The 17,610-nt window shown below is 40.3% G+C and overlaps 2 protein-coding genes across 2 annotated transcripts in view; one reads left to right on the top strand and one right to left on the bottom strand.

The window, feature by feature from the left end:
• LOC137449628 (protein ELYS-like) overlaps positions 1-6,062 on the bottom strand; it is a 57,798-nt gene extending 51,736 nt beyond the window's left edge. Inside the window, 2 exon segments of the mRNA XM_068155335.1 lie at positions 634-754; positions 5,709-6,062. The gene's annotated coding sequence lies outside the window, so the exon portion shown is untranslated.
• Positions 5,384-16,552, top strand: OPN3 (opsin 3). The gene is made up of 4 exons (XM_068155349.1): positions 5,384-5,788; positions 11,716-12,035; positions 13,063-13,314; positions 13,981-16,552. The coding sequence occupies exons 1-4, from the start codon at positions 5,437-5,439 to the stop codon at positions 14,242-14,244; spliced, it is 1,188 nt and encodes a 395-aa protein (XP_068011450.1). The 5' UTR covers positions 5,384-5,436; the 3' UTR covers positions 14,245-16,552.
• Positions 16,553-17,610: the final 1,058 nt, after the last annotated feature.

Below are 17,610 nucleotides of genomic sequence, written 5' to 3'. Positions count from 1 at the left end.
ATGTGGAGGTGCTGGAACGTGTCCAGAGAAGGGCCACGAGGATGATCAGAGGGCTGGAGCACCTCTCCTATGAGGACAGATTGAAGGAGTTGGGGCTGTTCAGTCTGGAGAAGAGAAGGCTCCGAGGTGACCTAATTGTCACCTTCCAGTATCTGAAGGGGGCCTACAAGAAGGCTGGGGAGGGTCTTCTCAGAATCTCAGGTAGTGATAGGACTAGGGGGAATGGAATGAAGCTGGAGGTGGGGAGATTCAGGCTGGATGTGAGGAGGAAGCTCTTCACCATGAGTGGTGAAGCACTGGAATGGGTTGTCCAGGGAGGTGGTTGAGGCCCTGTCCCTGGAGGTGTTTAAGACCAGGCTGGATGAGGCTCTGTCCAGCCTGATCTAGTGTGGGGGGTCCCTGCCCATGGCAGGGGGGTTGGAACTAGATGATCCTTGTGGTCCCTTCCAACCCTGACTGATACTATGTCGAGGGTTGAGGCCTCAAACTGTCACATACTATGATACTATGACACCATTTTCAGGGCTCTGGATTCTATGCTACACCTCAGATGATCAAGTCCCAGTTCCTATAACCCTTTACTGAATCTGATCCCTTATGCTTGATAACATTTTGCAAATTGTAAAGGCTTACCATTTTTTGACACAGCCACGTGAGGCAGTGTGTTCTACTGTGAGGTCAGAAGAACTGTGTCCATGTCTTGGCTCTGCCATTTCTTCCCTTTTGGTAAACTCATCAGGTTGTTAAAATCTACCTGTAAAACAGGAACAACATGCCAACCCTGATTTAGTTCCCTTAAAGTATAACTAATAACAGGAGTATCAAGAACTCATAAACTTTAGATCCAGAAGAGACCTTGAGATCTACTTTCATTTCCTCCATGTTACAGATCATTAAATATCAGCCATTTATCACTACGAGCCAAACAACTTTGTTCTAAAGCAGAACTTCAGGGAAGGTACCAATTTTTAATCTGCAGACATCGAGAGATGGAGAATCCATCATGTTTGTTTCAAAGGTTAATGCTCACATTGTGAAAATTTAAGCTTCCTATATGAATCTGTGTGGCTTCAACTTCCATAAAGCAATTACTGGAATGTCTTCACTGATTTAGAGTAATAGTATATTCTACTAGAGGTCTTTGTACCTCAATTACTTCTCCATTTTTTCTCTCTTGTTAATTAAAACAGATTGAGCTCTCTGTTTCCTACCGCAACACTTTCCTTCAGGCCTCAAAATAATTCTCATTATTCTTTTCCACATTTTTCACTTTTTCAGTATCTTTAAAGAATGTTGATGCCATGTTGCTGTGTTATACTGTAATAAGCAATCTTTTAAAATCACATTTTTTATGCACTGTTACACAGAACAGTTTGTTTGTATGTTGGACTCTGGAAAATGACAACAGGCCATTGAGTTTGTACTCACTTCTTCATGTTTGTGAACATGAAGTGAAACAAGAAACCACAGTATAGGGCTGATCTCCTATAGAAGGTTAATCCTTCAAAATAAAGTTAAGGTCCTAGGTTCTTAACTTTAAAACACATTATTTAGGTGAGATGAATCACACCTGCAGCTAGAACAGCTATTTGTATACACACCAGATATACTGGAGTTCACATCATGGTACCTGCTGTAGCCAAGTTCCAACTGTAGCACAGACATTCTGAAAGCATCTCGTTGCACCCCAGGGTCCTCTCCCCGATGCAAACACTTGTGCTTGCTTCAGTCAACCATGTTTAAGCTAAACACTCATCTCAATCAAAAGTACTCAGATTCTTGCAACTTTTACACTTAGCCTACTTTCTGATTTAAAGTTCACATCCCAATACAGATTAGGTTATATAGCCATGATGACAAATTCTGTACATTCAAGCCCTAATTTTGAACTTTCAGCATTAGGCTCCTACGTTACTATTTTTTTCCCCTTAAATATTGCTTTTTTGACAGATGTCAGTCTTTATCAAAATAAAGTCTTGTTTTAATGTCAAGTAGTTGGGAACAGATGAAAAGTTTCTTGTCTGTAAACTCTTCCTTGCTCTTTAGACACACAATGCAGCTATATATAGATGTGGTGAATAATCACTTGGCTTTAACCTGCCTTTAAGGCTAAAGAACGGCAAAGAGCACATGTAGGAAAACAACTTCCATGAGAAGGCTGTAAATATTCAAATTAAAAATGTGAAGACAGATAGAGTTTTGGAGGGGGATAGTTTTGCTTTCTTTTGGAGGACTGCTGTCTACTATGCCCTTTGAAATATTTTACAAAGTTCAAAACAGGCAGCAAAATCCTAATGTCATCTGATTCCTGAAACAAATGTATTGAGTGTGGACCAAAACTTCTCTTTTATTTTCTGGCCTGTCAGAAAATGTGGGAAAGAGCCTCTTACTTGAAGGACACGCAAGCAGAAGACAAATAAGACAGAAAATTAGTAAAAGCAACATATAAGTGAATGAACAAGCAGGAAATGAAAGGTCGTTTGAATGCCTTAAAATATATTTTTCTACCTCACGATGTTCTCACTGCAAAAGACCCGACATTTTGTATGACATAGAAATAGGAGTTGCAGTTTGTCTTTCTACACAAGTTTAGAGACTAGAAAAGAGACTTTGGTACTTTATTTAAACTCAGCTTCATATTCTTCAGTTCTGACTTGTAAGTGACACTCAGTGCTCTGATGTCCTGAAACATTCCAAATTGCTAAATACAGCAAAGGCTGGGAACTTTTAAAAACAGGCCCCGTCATCTGAGAGTTTCCAGTTCTGAATTATCATTTCCAAGGCTACCTTCTAAGGTTTGTTTCCTTCACACATGTAAATATACATCTATACACACACGTTGTCCACCTGAAAATTTACAGCCAATCCATTCTGTCATCTCATGTAAATCTGGCATAACAGACAACATAGTTAAAGGATTGTTGCAGAAGTGATCCAGAAAGTACTTGGGAGTTTCAAGGATTGTTTTCATAGTGCAGGACTGGGGACCTTGTATTCCACCTTCTTGTGATACTACTCATGAGCTCAGCTACATACACATTTGGTACTTTGAGTTGAGACACACTTCCAGTAAGCCACACACATACATTTCCAGAGATGCAAATATTGGCCAACCTTTCATGCAACTGTAAAAGTAAAGATAAAATCCTTTTTGCAACAGTTCCATTAATAAGTATGCATGTTGAATGAACAGGTGCTACAGCAGAATTGGGAGTATGAGTTCTGTTTCCAGCTTTGACTTTGACCTGATGATACAATTAATACAGCATTTGTTTTTGTTGTGCCTCATAAGAACATTGACATTGCATGGAAGATAAATGGAACTCTGTGCATGAAGTATGTAAGATCACTTGAATAATGTTAGCAATTTGACAGTATTAATAATAGGTCCACTATGAATCAAGCATTGAGAAGACTGCACACTTAAGGATCTATTTTATTTTGCTATGAAAAACCCCAAACCAGGAATTCCGAGGTATGATCTTTGCAAAATGTAATTTATGGATTATTTTTCTCTTATTTTCTAGAAATCCAAAAGACATCTAAAGGGATTATTTTTGACAGATGCTCTAACAAAAGCCTACTTAAAAAAATCTACATATCTAATAGAATCTACCAATCAACAGTATATCGTTTAACACGGACTACTCACTAAATTATGTTTCTCCCTTCTTCCTTACCATCTTTTCACTCCTTTTATTTTACAGGGATTAAAAAAAGTACATAATTTAAGATTTCCCTTTAAAGACAGAGACAGGGATGTATTCTTCTCAATGAATTAATCTGGCCCAGCCATGTTTCCTGTTAGACTTCCACCACGCAGCATATGGTCCTCAAGCAATCCATGACCATGGGTTGACATATTTTTGCACATGATCTGTCATGCACAGGCATATCTCTTTTGTGGACCAAGAGAGTTAAAGAATGTATGTTTTTCCTAAAGCCCACACTTAAGTACTAGTAGTCTGTTACTGGAAATTTTGGAAGGTCATGTGTTCTATTAATCCAGCTTTTAGGGGGAAGAAATATAATTGATTTAAGAAATGCAGCTGCTTTAATAATGAGAATAAAACAGAGTAGTGATGGAGAAACACACTGAAGTAGCTTTTAAAAGTAAGTTTCTGCTATCAATTAAATCATATTTGATGGATTTGAAAACACAGACTGTAAATAAAGTTAACATTGATAAGAATAGTTAATTAGTATTTTGTTTTTCTGACCCATGACTCTCTATTCCTAATCCTTCTGCAACAGCAGTAGTTTGTCATATAAAATTGCCATGACAACCCTGTAATTTATATGTTGGTACATGTTTTGAAAGACTACCCATGTTTTCAATCTGATTCCACAGGGAACTACACCCCCAGTCTAACCCTTTTAATACCATTGTGTATAAAAGGGGAAAAAAATCCCTAGGTACTGCTTGCCAGGTCATATTTTTTTATGAAAATTCTGTTGCTTACAAAGATTATACATTTAATTTTTTTTTTCCCATCTAAACTAAGAATAGATCTAAACCAAAAGTTTTATCTGGACCTTTGTGAAGGCTATCACACATCAGCACATATGTGGGTTGGCTAGTAAAGCAAAGAAACTAGAGGTTTTCCTTATATTTGGTCTTGCAAGGTGTTTTAGGCCTACACCTGTGATGAGGAAAACTCTCTGGGATACACTCAGGGACAGCTTGTATTTTGAGACTCCTCAGCATAGCTGAGGGGTCACTACAACACCCTCACTAAAGACAGCAAGAGCTGCATGGGCATTCCTGTGCCAGAGACACTGAAGACAAAAGTACAAAAATAGGTGACTTCACTGTGCAAACTTTGGTATCTGACTTGGTCTGTGGCTGACAAAAAGGTGTTCACTTGTGTCACAAGTTTGCCAGGGTCAAGATGCTGGTAGTTGCTTTGTGAGGATGCAATTAGAGCCACCTCTAAGTGCTAAAGAGCAGCACTTTAGGGGAAAAAAAAATTAAAAAATCACCATACTAGGAGTTTCATTGGCTGGATATCTGGAGAAGTCTAACTATCAGTTCATCAGTTTCTACCTCTTCCCAGAGCAGGGCTCATAGGAGGTCTGTCCAAAGAAAGCGCCGCTGAAGGCAGCCTCAGGGAGCTAAAATGCACAGAAGGCTTTGAGGAAGGAGACAACCACATCCCAAACATGAAAGCCGCTCGTCGCAGCGAGGTGACAGATCTGTTGAGAAGGAGCCGCATCTCAGCGACGCCGTACGGCGGCAAGAGCATCACCCTGACTGGCAAGGGCAGGGCCCGTCCTAGAGCAGACAAGGTCAAAATCACCAGGGGGAGCTCCCTCCATGGGCGGGAAGGCCGAGAGGGCTCCTCCTTCTGTCCTGATTAGCGGTCTGCCTTGGGGCCAGGAGCGGACGCAGAGGCTTAGCCCTGTTCTTGGTCTATGAGCAGCGCGCCGTGAGCCATGCACATGGAGAACAGTACCGACACGACGGACCGACTGGAGCCCGAGGCAGCGGAGCAGGAGGTGCCGGGCGAGCGGCCCCTCTTCAGCGCTGGCACCTACGAGGTGCTGGCACTGCTCGTTGCCACTATCGGCATGCTGGGCTTGTGCAACAACTTGCTGGTGTTGGTGCTCTACTTCAAGTTCAAGCGACTCCGCACGCCCACCAACCTCTTCCTCGTCAATATCAGCCTCAGCGACCTGCTGGTGTCCATCTGCGGCGTGAGCCTTACCTTCATGTCCTGCCTGAGGAGCCGCTGGGTGTGGGACGCCACTGGCTGCGTCTGGGACGGCTTCAGCAACAGTCTCTTCGGTGGGTCGCCACCTGTCACCCTAGGTCTCTCCTCCCGCCTGCTCTCGTTGTCCTTGCTTCGTCTCCCGCTCCCTATCTCCACCTTCCCCACCTGTCCACCATCACATTCCCCCTCCCCAGCTGTCCCAAACTGTCAAGTCTCTGGGCTCCAACCATAACCTCCGTCCCTCGAAATACTCGTCTCTGCGTCCTTCACAGTTCTTTACCAGGCGGTTTCCCCCCCCCCCCCCCACTCGTTTCGGATAGTGCTTGCCCGCCCTCTCTGCCGGGTCGCGCGGCCCCAGGCGGGGCGGGAGGAGGCGCTCTCCCGCCGGAGAAGCCGCAGCCTGGCGCGCTGCTGTGGGGCGGTGCTGCGAGGGAGAATCCGCCGCTGTAGTGGTTTGCAGGGATCGGGCGTCTCCCTCGCAGAGTTCTCCTAGGAAAGTCGGCAGTGTCGAGGAGCGTTGGACGTTGTCTTTTATGTGAGGAAGCGTTGCGTTGTGTGGATAAGGGGCGCGTGCGACTCTGTAGGGCCGGCAGTGCCCCGCCGCGGTGGAGCAGGTGGAAGCCCGGACACTCAAGCATCTGCCAAATGGATTCTGCCAGGCAGCTTACACAGGAGAAGTGTAGTTTTGTCCCTATCTTTATCCCTTTATATATTGTACTTAATAATTTTGATGATGGCATTTTCCATATTGGGGTCAAAAAATAAGATGCAGAGAAAACAGAGTACAATAATCTCTTATCTTATAAAGATAGAGCAAATCAAAACAATGAGGTATAAATTGGCAAGCAAGTTGTGTGGTTATATATGATTTTTAATTTCTATTTATTTTGGGATATGCTAAGACCATATTACTGCCTACAACTACCTGAAGGGTGGTTGTAGCCAGGAGAGGGTTGGCCTCTTCTCCCAGGCAACCAGCTCCAGAGCTGTGCCAGGCAAAGTTTAGCCTCGAGGTGAGGAGAAAATTCTTTACAGAGAGAGCTGTTAGCCGTTGGAATGGGCTGCCCAGGGAGGTGGTGGAGTCACCATCCCTGGAGGTGTTCAAGAGGGGATTCAACGTGGCACTTGGTGCGATGGTTTAGTAGTCATGAGGTCTGTGGTGACAGGTTGGACTTAATGATCTTTGAGGTCTCTTCCAACCTTATTGATTCTATGATTCTATGTTACTTGTCACTGTAAATGTTTTCAGTGTTGATGCTTTCATGTATCACTTTCTTTAATAAATTTGTTCCCAAACAAATGTAGGCAAATTCATGAGCTGTATCTACAGAGTAGTCAGGCTAACATCACTGATTAGGAAAATGTCATCTTTCTCCGCTTGGTCACGTTACTTTCCTTTTCCAGTGTGTGTGGCTGTTCAGTTTTAAGTTCAAATAAGAAAATACTTGTGTGATTTTTTTTTTTCTTGGAAGAATAGTCCCTAAGCCCCAATACTTGGTGTAAGCTGTCTTCTGCATTTGTTGATCTATAAATGAGAGGTTCCTCTGACAGTAAAGAAGTTTGGGACACGTGATTAAAGCTGCTTTTAAAAAAAGTAATACACAAACATTACTTAAAACTTATTGAGAATTAACTCTGAATTGAAAAATTGGATTTTTTTCCTATTATTGTAGTTAATAATTGGTAATCACTTTGGTCATGCAGCTTAATTTTAAATTGTTAGGTGTCATTATGAGGATTTTGCTCCTACTGTTTTGGAACTCAAGATGAAGGTTATTTTTGCATTGTTCCTAATGTCAGTATGATTAAACACATAGATGGAATGTGTGCTTAAAATGAACTAGTAGCATCTACATTTTCAGAAATCTTTTGTTATGTAATGATGACAACTTTTCTTGCTCTTAAAACTGGGAGGAGAACCCTTTACAGTTCTAGGAATTTTGGACTGAGAATCTGAAAATTCTCTTTGTAAAAGTGTTTCTCACTTTTCCAACTAGTCTACCAGTTTGAAGGCAGAACTTAGACACTGTATGCAGATCTTCAGGTTCTGAAACTTTTCAATTGAGAAGGTGTCAACAAAACTACAGATTGTCTGTCTAGTAACAAATGGCTATTTTTGTTCCTTGCAGTAGTCTACTTTTGCATTATTGTAATTTTATCATTAAGCAAGTTCATCTGCTTCTTGTGTTTCATCGTACAGATTAGAACTTGCTGTTGTACTACTGATGTTTGTTTTTTCTGGGTCTTGAAAGTGTTTAATTGAGCCATTAGAATGTACCAAAATCTGCTTGCTACAGTTCAAAACTGATCATTTTGACTACTGACCATCTGTCCTTGTCACACAAGTAACAATCTCAATTTTCTTTTACTCATTAGTTCTGAAGTCAAGATACAGTTTAGGTACATAGATCTTCACAACAGAGGCCATGAAAAAAAACTCTTTGCTGTTACAAAACCATTCTTAGCGCTGCATATACTAGTGTGGGAAAAATGACGTAGATCAGATGGCTAAGTGACAATGTCTAAGCTTCAATGGAATGATTGTCTTAGTCAGTAATCCCCATTTAATTGAATTATACTAAGTTCCAGGGGTTGTGGGGGTTGTTTTGTTTTGTTTTAACAGATGGTTCTATCTTGATGGAATATGATAGCTTCTTCAGTTAAGTGATGTATTTAAACTGTGAGGCTCGCTTACCTTTCTGTGGAGGTGTGCAGTCAGGTAGCTCTGTGCTAGTCTTGCTGATTCTGCCTTCTCTTCTTATATAAAAGCTTGTGACTGTCGCCCTGTCTGTAGTCAACCAAGCTGTCAGTAGTGGAGATCCATGTAATCTCTTTATCTGATTTAGTAATACAACTCATGCCTGGAAAGTTTGCTGTCTATCACTGAGTGCATAGGTTTTTGTGTGTAATTGCTTGAGAAGACACCTGGCAGCTAAAAATACTCGAATGTCACAGAACCACAGAATGTTAGGGGTTGGAAGAGACCTCAAAAGATCATCTAGTCCAACCTTCCCAACACCTCCCCCCAACCCCCCACACTTCCTTAACAGATGTGGATACCCACTAACCTTAAGCAAGAACTTATTTAATTGTGGAATAAAGGCTTTTTAAAATGACAGTGTCTGTTGGAGAACTTGATATGTGCACAAGAAATTTGTCTCCTGATCGTCCACAGCTGGTGGATTTCTGCTTTAATGCTTTCTATACATAAGAATAGCCCTAAGGGTTTAGAACTAAGTTAGTCTCATCACATGGAACATGCATGTGTACCTCTTGAGCATGTATCATTTTAGCTACAAGTGATGGCAACTGAAAGATTCTTATGGAGTAATAGATGTTTTCACTTGAGTCATGAGAGTTACTTTATAAAATTTACAACTCTTGACAAAGTTACTGCATTCTGTGGAAGTGTAGTCTTTCATAACATCAATTTTTCCTACTTTTTTTTTTTTTTTTTTTTTGGTGCAAGTATTAAAGGAGGGGAAAGGAAAAAACCAACACCAGTGCCATTTTAGACGTCCCTGTAAGTTAAATAGCTTTTGAAATTCTGATGACACTACTCAGAAGTTGTCCTTTTGGCTGTTTCTGTTCCACTCAGTCATGACCAAATGCTGAGAGATGCTCCTTGTAGCTCAAGACTGCTCATTCAGTAAAAGTGATTTATTGATAATCCCTCATGTGAAAGTTAAAAGGTCTTATCTGCCCAGTTATAAACATGCTTGCTTTCATGTGTTTTCTTAGAAATTCCTCTGGCATGTAACCCACTCTACAACTAAGAAAATGGCAAAAGCCAAATGACTCCTAAACAGAGTTGTCTACAGCACTCTCCAAAAGAATTAGTATGTCATTTCCCTCTCCCTAGTTGTGGACTTTATCTTTCTAATACATATTTTCAAACTCATCTTCTTAGGATGCTCCTCCTCTCCACTGATTACAGACAAAGCTGCAGAGCACTGTGTATGCAAACTGAGCCTACAGTTGAGTGATAAATTTTCCTCTATAAATGCGTCTGTAGATGATTTTAATCATCATAGGTAAAATTACACAATTTGGAGTCTTTGGGCACAGAGAAATGTGAGGTTAACTTCTTGCCTTTCCTTGCTTTCAGGAAGTAGACCACATGATTACATAAGGTGTTTACCTCAGTATAAATATGGAATAGTACCCATACAGTTCTATATTAATTTTCTAATTTCTGCTAAGTCATGCTGAGATCTATGTTCTGAAATGTATTTTCAGCATGTTCTATCCTGATAAAGGGCATGAAGAACTTCCTTATCAACCTCAGTTAAAACAAAAAAACAATCAACCAAACCTTGTCTTCTGCAAACCCTCCAGTCTACATCTGCTAGTCCAAATGATCTTTTTTAGCAATGGCTTATACAAGAAAGAAACCCCACAAAACTAACTGCGAAAGCAGTGAAACCTTTGAAGGTTTAAAAATAACACTGGCAAAAAATATAGAACTTTTAAACCTTATTGTTTCAGTTCAAACAGGCGTGGCAAGAATGTGGCACATTTTCCATTAGAGAGTGAAAAGCTTCCAATTGCTAACAAAGCTTTCTAAACTCATCATCTGTAAAGAGGATTCCTCTACTACTTACAGGATAAAGTAACTTTCTTAGAGATCTTAAAATATTACTTGACTAATATTATGCTAGTTTTCTTATTGAATGCCTTGGCACAGAGGCTTAATGTGTTCCTCTAGGTTTTGTTATTCTTGTCTTCCTAAACTCCCATGCTTATATATATTTTTTTTTTTTTCAAAGTGAGGTCAAGTAGCTGTGATATCCTTCCAAGGTTTTTTGCTAAGTATAATGGTTATTCTCTCTATGGCAGAAAATCTGCAGGTTTAACCTTCTCACAGCTATGAAAATGCATGTTGTAACACACATGAAAGTACTTGAATAAATGAAATGCTGTATATGCACATGACAAAATACTTGGGCTTCATATTAGATAAAATGTTCGCAAATATAGACACACATAACTATCATCTCACAGAGAGCTGAGAAATGCAACCTTTTCTTATTTAAGAGACTCTCTATATGATGTAATGACTGAATTGCAACATACTTTAGATGACACAAGCCTGATAGGCAATTTGGTTTTTCATGGTCACATTTCACAGACCACTGAAACAGAAATCCTTATGTCCTAATAAATACAGAATTGCCTTGACTTCATTAAATTATAAAAATGTCTGGATAGCGTAATGCTGAGATCTGAAAGTGATTGTGATTTCTGCTGTAACACATGAATTGTGCAGTGGGGTTGAGATGGACAGAAAAGGAAGAGAATGCATGAATAGTTGAAATGAGTGCTTTCATGAGAGCAGCAAGATAGGAAAGGACCCTTAGAATAACCCAGTGTTGTCCAGATAGGATTATTTCAGCCATGTAATGCTTTGCTTTCCTGATTATTCTTTGGAGTATAAAGGCTTAGAGGAAAGCTTGAAAAAAGTTGGAATTCTTCTAGTCATCTTGTTCACACAAAAGGTGCCTATCCATGCTTTCAGTTGTTGAAAGTTTCCTTTGACTTTGATCTCAATTCTGAATTGCCTAGAATTTGTAACATTTTTGTTACTGCTGATTATCTCGGTTTTTTAATATGGTAACTTTAAAGAAAAATTCAATAACTGCCAACAATTGCACACCCTTGGAGTGTGATCACTCACTTAAGTAACACTTGAAAAAAGACTAGGCCAATACGTTTTTCTTTTTTGTTTTGTTTCCTTTTCCTCCTTGTCCTGCTTCAAAGGCAATTGTACATCATAGGTCAGATACCAGCACCCTACTCCAAATACTTCTGAAGTTAGTGGTGCTGGTTTTGTTTGTAGTTAGTAATGGGTTATTGCCCAAAAAGATTATTTGTGCTAGATTCATAATATGAGATAGCCAATTTTGAATTAACCTGACAGCAAAGGAAATATCAAGAGGACTTCAGTCCAGTTTGCAATGTTTGTGAGTGATTAAGTTGATTTTCTTTTTTGTTCCTGCAGGAATTGTTTCAATTATGACTCTTACTGTCCTTGCCTATGAACGCTACATTCGCGTAGTCCATGCAAAAGTGATTGACTTTTCTTGGTCTTGGCGTGCTATCACATATATCTGGATCTACTCATTAGCCTGGACTGGAGCGCCTCTTTTGGGCTGGAACAGATACACACTGGAAATTCATGGATTAGGTTGCTCAGTGGACTGGAAGTCAAAAGACCCAAATGATACCTCCTTTGTGCTCCTGTTTTTCCTTGGCTGTCTAGTAGTGCCTGTTGGGATCATTGCCTATTGTTATGGCCACATTCTATATGCAGTAAGAATGGTAAGTTAATTAAAATAAAAGACTTCACTTGATGCAATACTTTTTAGGGAAAAATGTTGATTCCGTATATTGTTTGGTCCAGAGCCTAAATTTGCACTCTTGCTTCTTATTCTAACTTTTAAATGTTTAATGCTCATCCATATCAGGAACCACTAGAAAGGATGGAGGACTAGAGCAGAGCTAGCTTAGAGCTACCAAAATCTTATTTGTGTTAATTTTAGTAGCTGACAGTGAAGGAGCTGCTCACGCTCACTAATCCACATCAGATCCTGCCTTGAAAAAGAAAACTGTTTGCAGTTCTGCTGATTAAAAGACTCACCTCCTCTTCACCCTTTAGAAGAAAACCCTGTAAAACACTTCCAGGTTGAGATTAAGTCCTATGAAAACAATTTGACATATTGCAACCCCTTTTAATGCAGTATAGGTCTTTTTAGTGTTAGAAAGTGCAAATGTTTCATATTCTGTGAGTGATTACTCTGGACCCATTTAAATTTGTGGTCATGTCCCATCTTTTCCTCATTTTATGACTTGCTGGGTAACATTGGGAACCTGTTGCTGAGTAATCTAATTTAAATAGAGGTTTCATAATTTCAGGGTAGCAAACTAAGTGGCAGAACAGTACAGAGAAAATCTATCTGTGATTTTTTCAGCAATCTTTAAAGAGAAGATGATACAAATCTACAGGACTCCCTAAGATAAAGGGTCACTAAATGAAACTGAACTTGCTCATGACAATGGATTAGGGCAAGCTAGTTTTCTAAAATACTTTGAACAACTACAACATATCTTGTTACATCATTGAATTTATTGTTTTCTGGTAGGTTTTCTATTTTTTCCCTCAAATAATATTTCTATATTTAATATACACAGTAAAAGTCTGGGAAGCATGCTGTAAAGTTCCATAAGAAGGTTCAGAAGAGAAGGTGTATAGTGTCAGTATCTAAAATTAGTGAATTAGTTGTTAAATCTAGCTCCAAGCAAAACACAGAGCTATTTTAGTTTACTGTTATTTCTTTTTCTTCTACAGCTACACTGTGTGCAAAATTTCCAGACTGTTCAAGTGATCAAGCTTTTAAAATATGAAAAAAAAGTGGCTAAAATGTGTTTCTTAATGATCTCCATGTTCCTCATTTGTTGGATGCCTTATGCAGTGGTCTCCTTCCTGGTGACATATGGCTATAGCAACCTTGTAACTCCAACAGTAGCTGTTATCCCCTCTTTCTTTGCCAAGTCAAGCACTGCTTACAATCCAGTCATCTATATCTTCATGAGTAGAAAGGTAAGTACATTAAGGATATTCTATTTACAAACAACTAGAAACTGGATTGTAAGTGCCTGAATTCACATGCGAGGAGTCGCATGAAAGGGATGGGAAATTTAAGTGTCTAGTTTTGATGCTTTGCCCGTGAAATGGATGCAACTAGGAAACCTCATCTGAATCACTCCTTTAGCTCAATAAAACTCCATCAGAGAAAATGTGGAAGATGTAGTGTCTGTCTCCAGATCCTGGAGTTACTTAAAAGGAAGAAACCATTACTTTGTACCCCCTTTCCTCACCTTATTCCTTTTTTTTGCCTTCTCCTACAAAGTGTTTCTGAGAATATTCTTCCCTTCTTCCATTGCCTGCCCCACCCTTTTTGAATATAGGCTCAATGCCTATAGCACACCTTGGAGCTTCATTCTTTGTTCTTTGCAGATCTTCCTACTGCTAATAAATTGCATTTCAGTGCCCTCTGCTGGCTAGTTGACCCTATTAGGCTCTGGCAGGGAAAAAAATACCCACAAAGAATCCATCATATTTATTACAGCACTGAAACTACTTTAGAACAAGGTGGAAATATGCAGAAATTGATTATTTTGAGTAATTTGCTTTATTGCTGTCTTGACTGGATTGTATGTTATGTGAATGTTTGGGAAGTTGTAACTTTCTTCTTCTTTCTTGCAGTTTCGACAATGCCTTTTGCAACTTCTGTGCTTTCGCCTGATGAGATTCCAGAGGACCATGAAAGAGACACCAGTAACAGGGAGTGACAAGCCAATAAGACCTATAGTTACATGTCAGAAAGCAGGGGCCAGGCCAAAGAAGAAAGTGACTTTCAGCTCTTCTTCTGTCATTTTTATTATCACTAGTGATGACACTCAGCAAATAGATGACAACCATAAACACAGTGAGGCAGAAGTAAATGTTATCGAAGTAAAGCGACTATAGTGACATGCTAAAGAGACATGAGAATGAGATGGACTTCAGTCAGTAGACTTCATTTGGAGACTGGTTTCAGTGGCGGTATCTGTGGGCTGCCAAAGGAAACTGCATTTTTAAGCTGTGAAATAGTGAAGGGATTCTGCATCTGCTGCTCTGCAGGCAGTTCGGTTTTGGTCACAGTTCTGAAATCTCTGCCTCTATGCCAAAATCAATGATGGATGATGTTACTCTGAGATCTCCAAGTGTATTGTAGGCTTGCCATTCAGGGGAGCTTGCTCAGGCTGGAGGAATACAAAGTTCAGCAAGGGCAGGTATAAAGTTCTGCACTTGGGAAGGAAGAGCAGTGCTGCAGCACAGGAGGCTGGGCCCTTGCTGCCTGGAATGCAGCTCCGTGGAAAAGGATGTGGAGTCTTGGTGCTTAGTGAGCAGGGTGATCCTGTACTGTGTTCTGGCAGCAAGGAAGGGCATCAGCATCCCAGGCTGGACAGGGTTGGAGCCAGTAATCTGAAATGATTAGCCCTTGACTTACCTCTCATTAGGCTGTGTCCAAATACTTTATCCAGTTTTGAGACCTCAATACAGAAAAGAAATCTGTAGACTGGGATGAGCTCAGTAGAGTCTCCTAAAATTGTCAGCAGCTATAGTATTTGTCCTGTAATGAGAGGCTGGAGGAGCTTCCTTTGACCAGCCTGAAGATTAAACATCTTCATGGGAGCCTAACCATGGGGATGGGGAGATTTTTAAAGAGATAGAGCCAGGCTTTTCAGGACAGTTTAGAGTGCAAGGATCACAGATAAGAAGCATGAACTGAAACAAGAGATTTGGATGGGGTATTAGGTGAAGCTTTCTCACCTCAAGGGCAGCCAAGCAGTGGAACAAGTCAGACTAGAATTCCCTGAGGTTCTTTCTAACTTCCACTATCCTATGACCCCTGAACTTACAGCATTCCAAGCAGAGTTATCAGGCAAGGAGGAACATTTGAAGCTGGCTGCAGTATTGTTGATGTGAATTAGTGCTTTGCAGGGTCAGTCAGGAGAAAAGTAATGTCAGCAGTGCCTGGGGTCATGATTAAACCAGAAGCCCCCATAATGCTGTCCCTGTGTACTCAGCAAGTTATTCTCTCAGTGCTATCTGGTAGGAGCCTTGACTTACGTAGTTAAGAAAATCGCGCAAAGCAGAGCACCATTGAGAAAATGTCAGTGAAAAGGAAGAATTAGATATTTGTGTTGGATTTTTTGGGTTTACAATACATGCTTTATGTATCTTTATCTTAAATCCATTTGTTCTGTATGTGCACCAGTAGCATCATCCTCTATTAATCTTGAACCTGCTCTGGCACTTTGAAAATACTGGTTAGAGGAGAGCAGGGTAATTTTTTCCTAAGTTGCAGCATAAGTAATAGAGCTCAGTAAAAGAACAGATAGAGAGAGAGAGATTTTTAAATAAATAAATAAATATTTTCCTCCTCTCACCTTTGTAAGTGTTGCTGATCTAAGTAGTCACAAGATTCTGCTCCAGATATGGCTTGCTGTCTCTATTGGGTGATTATTATAGAACTAATTTTGAGTTACAGTGGCTAATTCTCTACCACATGCATTTCACCAGTGCCATTTCTGTGCTACAGTCTGCTAAAAGGGCAGTGTGGATCTCCAACATGCATCTTTTCTGTATCTGTGAAAGCTGTAAGAAAAGCAGTTAAGAAACCCCTTGATTCCTCTAGGGACAAATCTTCTGAGAGGTATAAAGGGAATATGCATTGGTCCTGCCATCAAGAATGAAACTTTAAAATTAAATAGAAAAAAACCAGGATGTGAATGTAGAAGCTTTCAGTTAGTTCCTCAGAGTAGGAAATAACCTCAGCTCAGAACAAGAGACTGACTTTGTGCTTGTGCCTGTTATTTTGATGAGGCAAATTCGACACATGCACACCTTTCTAGAGCTTTAGCACTGGTGAGCTGGCTGTGTCATGTTTCAAAGTGCGTCTGGAATCCACTCTGCTTTCTAGATTAAATCAGATAACCTGAGAGAAAACAGATGATAAATACTTGTCTTTGTTTCTTTTGTAATTTTTGTCTAGCTACAAATTAATAGGTAAGTTGATTCACCATGTCAGAGCATGTTCATTGCAATGTTGAGAGCTAAGCTTTCAGCCAACCATCACTACATCTATGCCCATTTATACTTACAATGGGAGGAAGATGTATATGAGCATTCCATGTCATAATTCCATCCTTCTATCAAAATGTTTGGCATTTTAGTGTTTTCTGTATATTGAGCTTTCAGTCAGTGATTAAATGCACCTTATTTATATCGATGTCTTCTCAGTGTAGCTTTTTTTTTCCCCACTGAGAGGGACATAGTTGGGTATCATAACTTGTTGCATACAGCTTGAAGGGCAGCATTTTTACCCTGAGAAAACAGTAGCATTTTGGAATTCCAGTTGACCTTTGTATATAGAGTCTGTAAAGAGAAACTATCCACTGTTCAGATTTATGAAGGTAAAATCTGAGTAATAGTAACAGTATGTGGTGTTTAAAAAAAGTAATTGACATGCAGCATATTTACCACTGCAGTACTTGGCACACTAACAGTTATGTAACAATGTATGAAAACTAAGCACTAAAAACTGTTGGAAGATTGTTTTCTAGGCTACTTTGTGTAAATTGGTGGCCTAAAATGATAAATTCTGTGGTCTGTTGCAGGTAGCTTGTTCTTACAGCCTGTGAAGTGTCTTTAGGGAAGGGTTGGTGGGTGATGTGGTGGTCGGAGGGTGCTTAGGGGCCAGTGACCACGAGATAATTGAATTCTCATTATTTGGTCAAGCTAAGAGGGATAGCAAGAAGACCTCCACTCTGGATTTCCAGAGGGCGGACTTCAGGCTACTCAAGGAACTAATTCAGAGGGTTCCTTGGGATAAAGCCCTTAAAAACAAAGGGGTCCAGGAGAGCTGGTCCTACTTCAACGAAGAACTGTTGAAGGCTCAGGGACAGGCTGTGCCAATGTGCCGGAAGATGAGCCGCCGGGGCAGACGGCCAGCCTGGATGGTTAAAGAACTTTTAATGGAACTAAGGGAAAAAAAGAGGGTGTATCACCTTTGGAAGAGAGGGGAGGCAACCCGTGAAAACATTAAGGATGTTGCTAGGTCTTGCAGGAAGAAAATTAGGGAGGCAAAAGCGCACTTGGAGCTTAGTCTGGCCTCTGCTGTGAAGGACAACAAAAAATCCTTCTAAAAATACATTAATAGCAAGAGGAAGGGCAGAGACAACCTCCACTCCTTGGTGGACACGGAGGGGAACATTGTGATAAGGGATGAGGAAAAGGCAGAGATACTTAACACCTTCTTTGCCTCAATTTTTGCTAACAGGACAGAAT

Source organism: Melanerpes formicivorus, unplaced genomic scaffold (assembly GCF_026170545.1).
Source record: "Melanerpes formicivorus ecotype bairdi unplaced genomic scaffold, bMelFor1.0.p_v2 SCAF_2, whole genome shotgun sequence".
Classification (NCBI taxonomy): Eukaryota; Metazoa; Chordata; class Aves; order Piciformes; family Picidae; genus Melanerpes; species Melanerpes formicivorus.
Note: the sequence above shows the minus strand (reverse complement) of the source record. Positions and strands in the feature narration are given on the sequence as shown.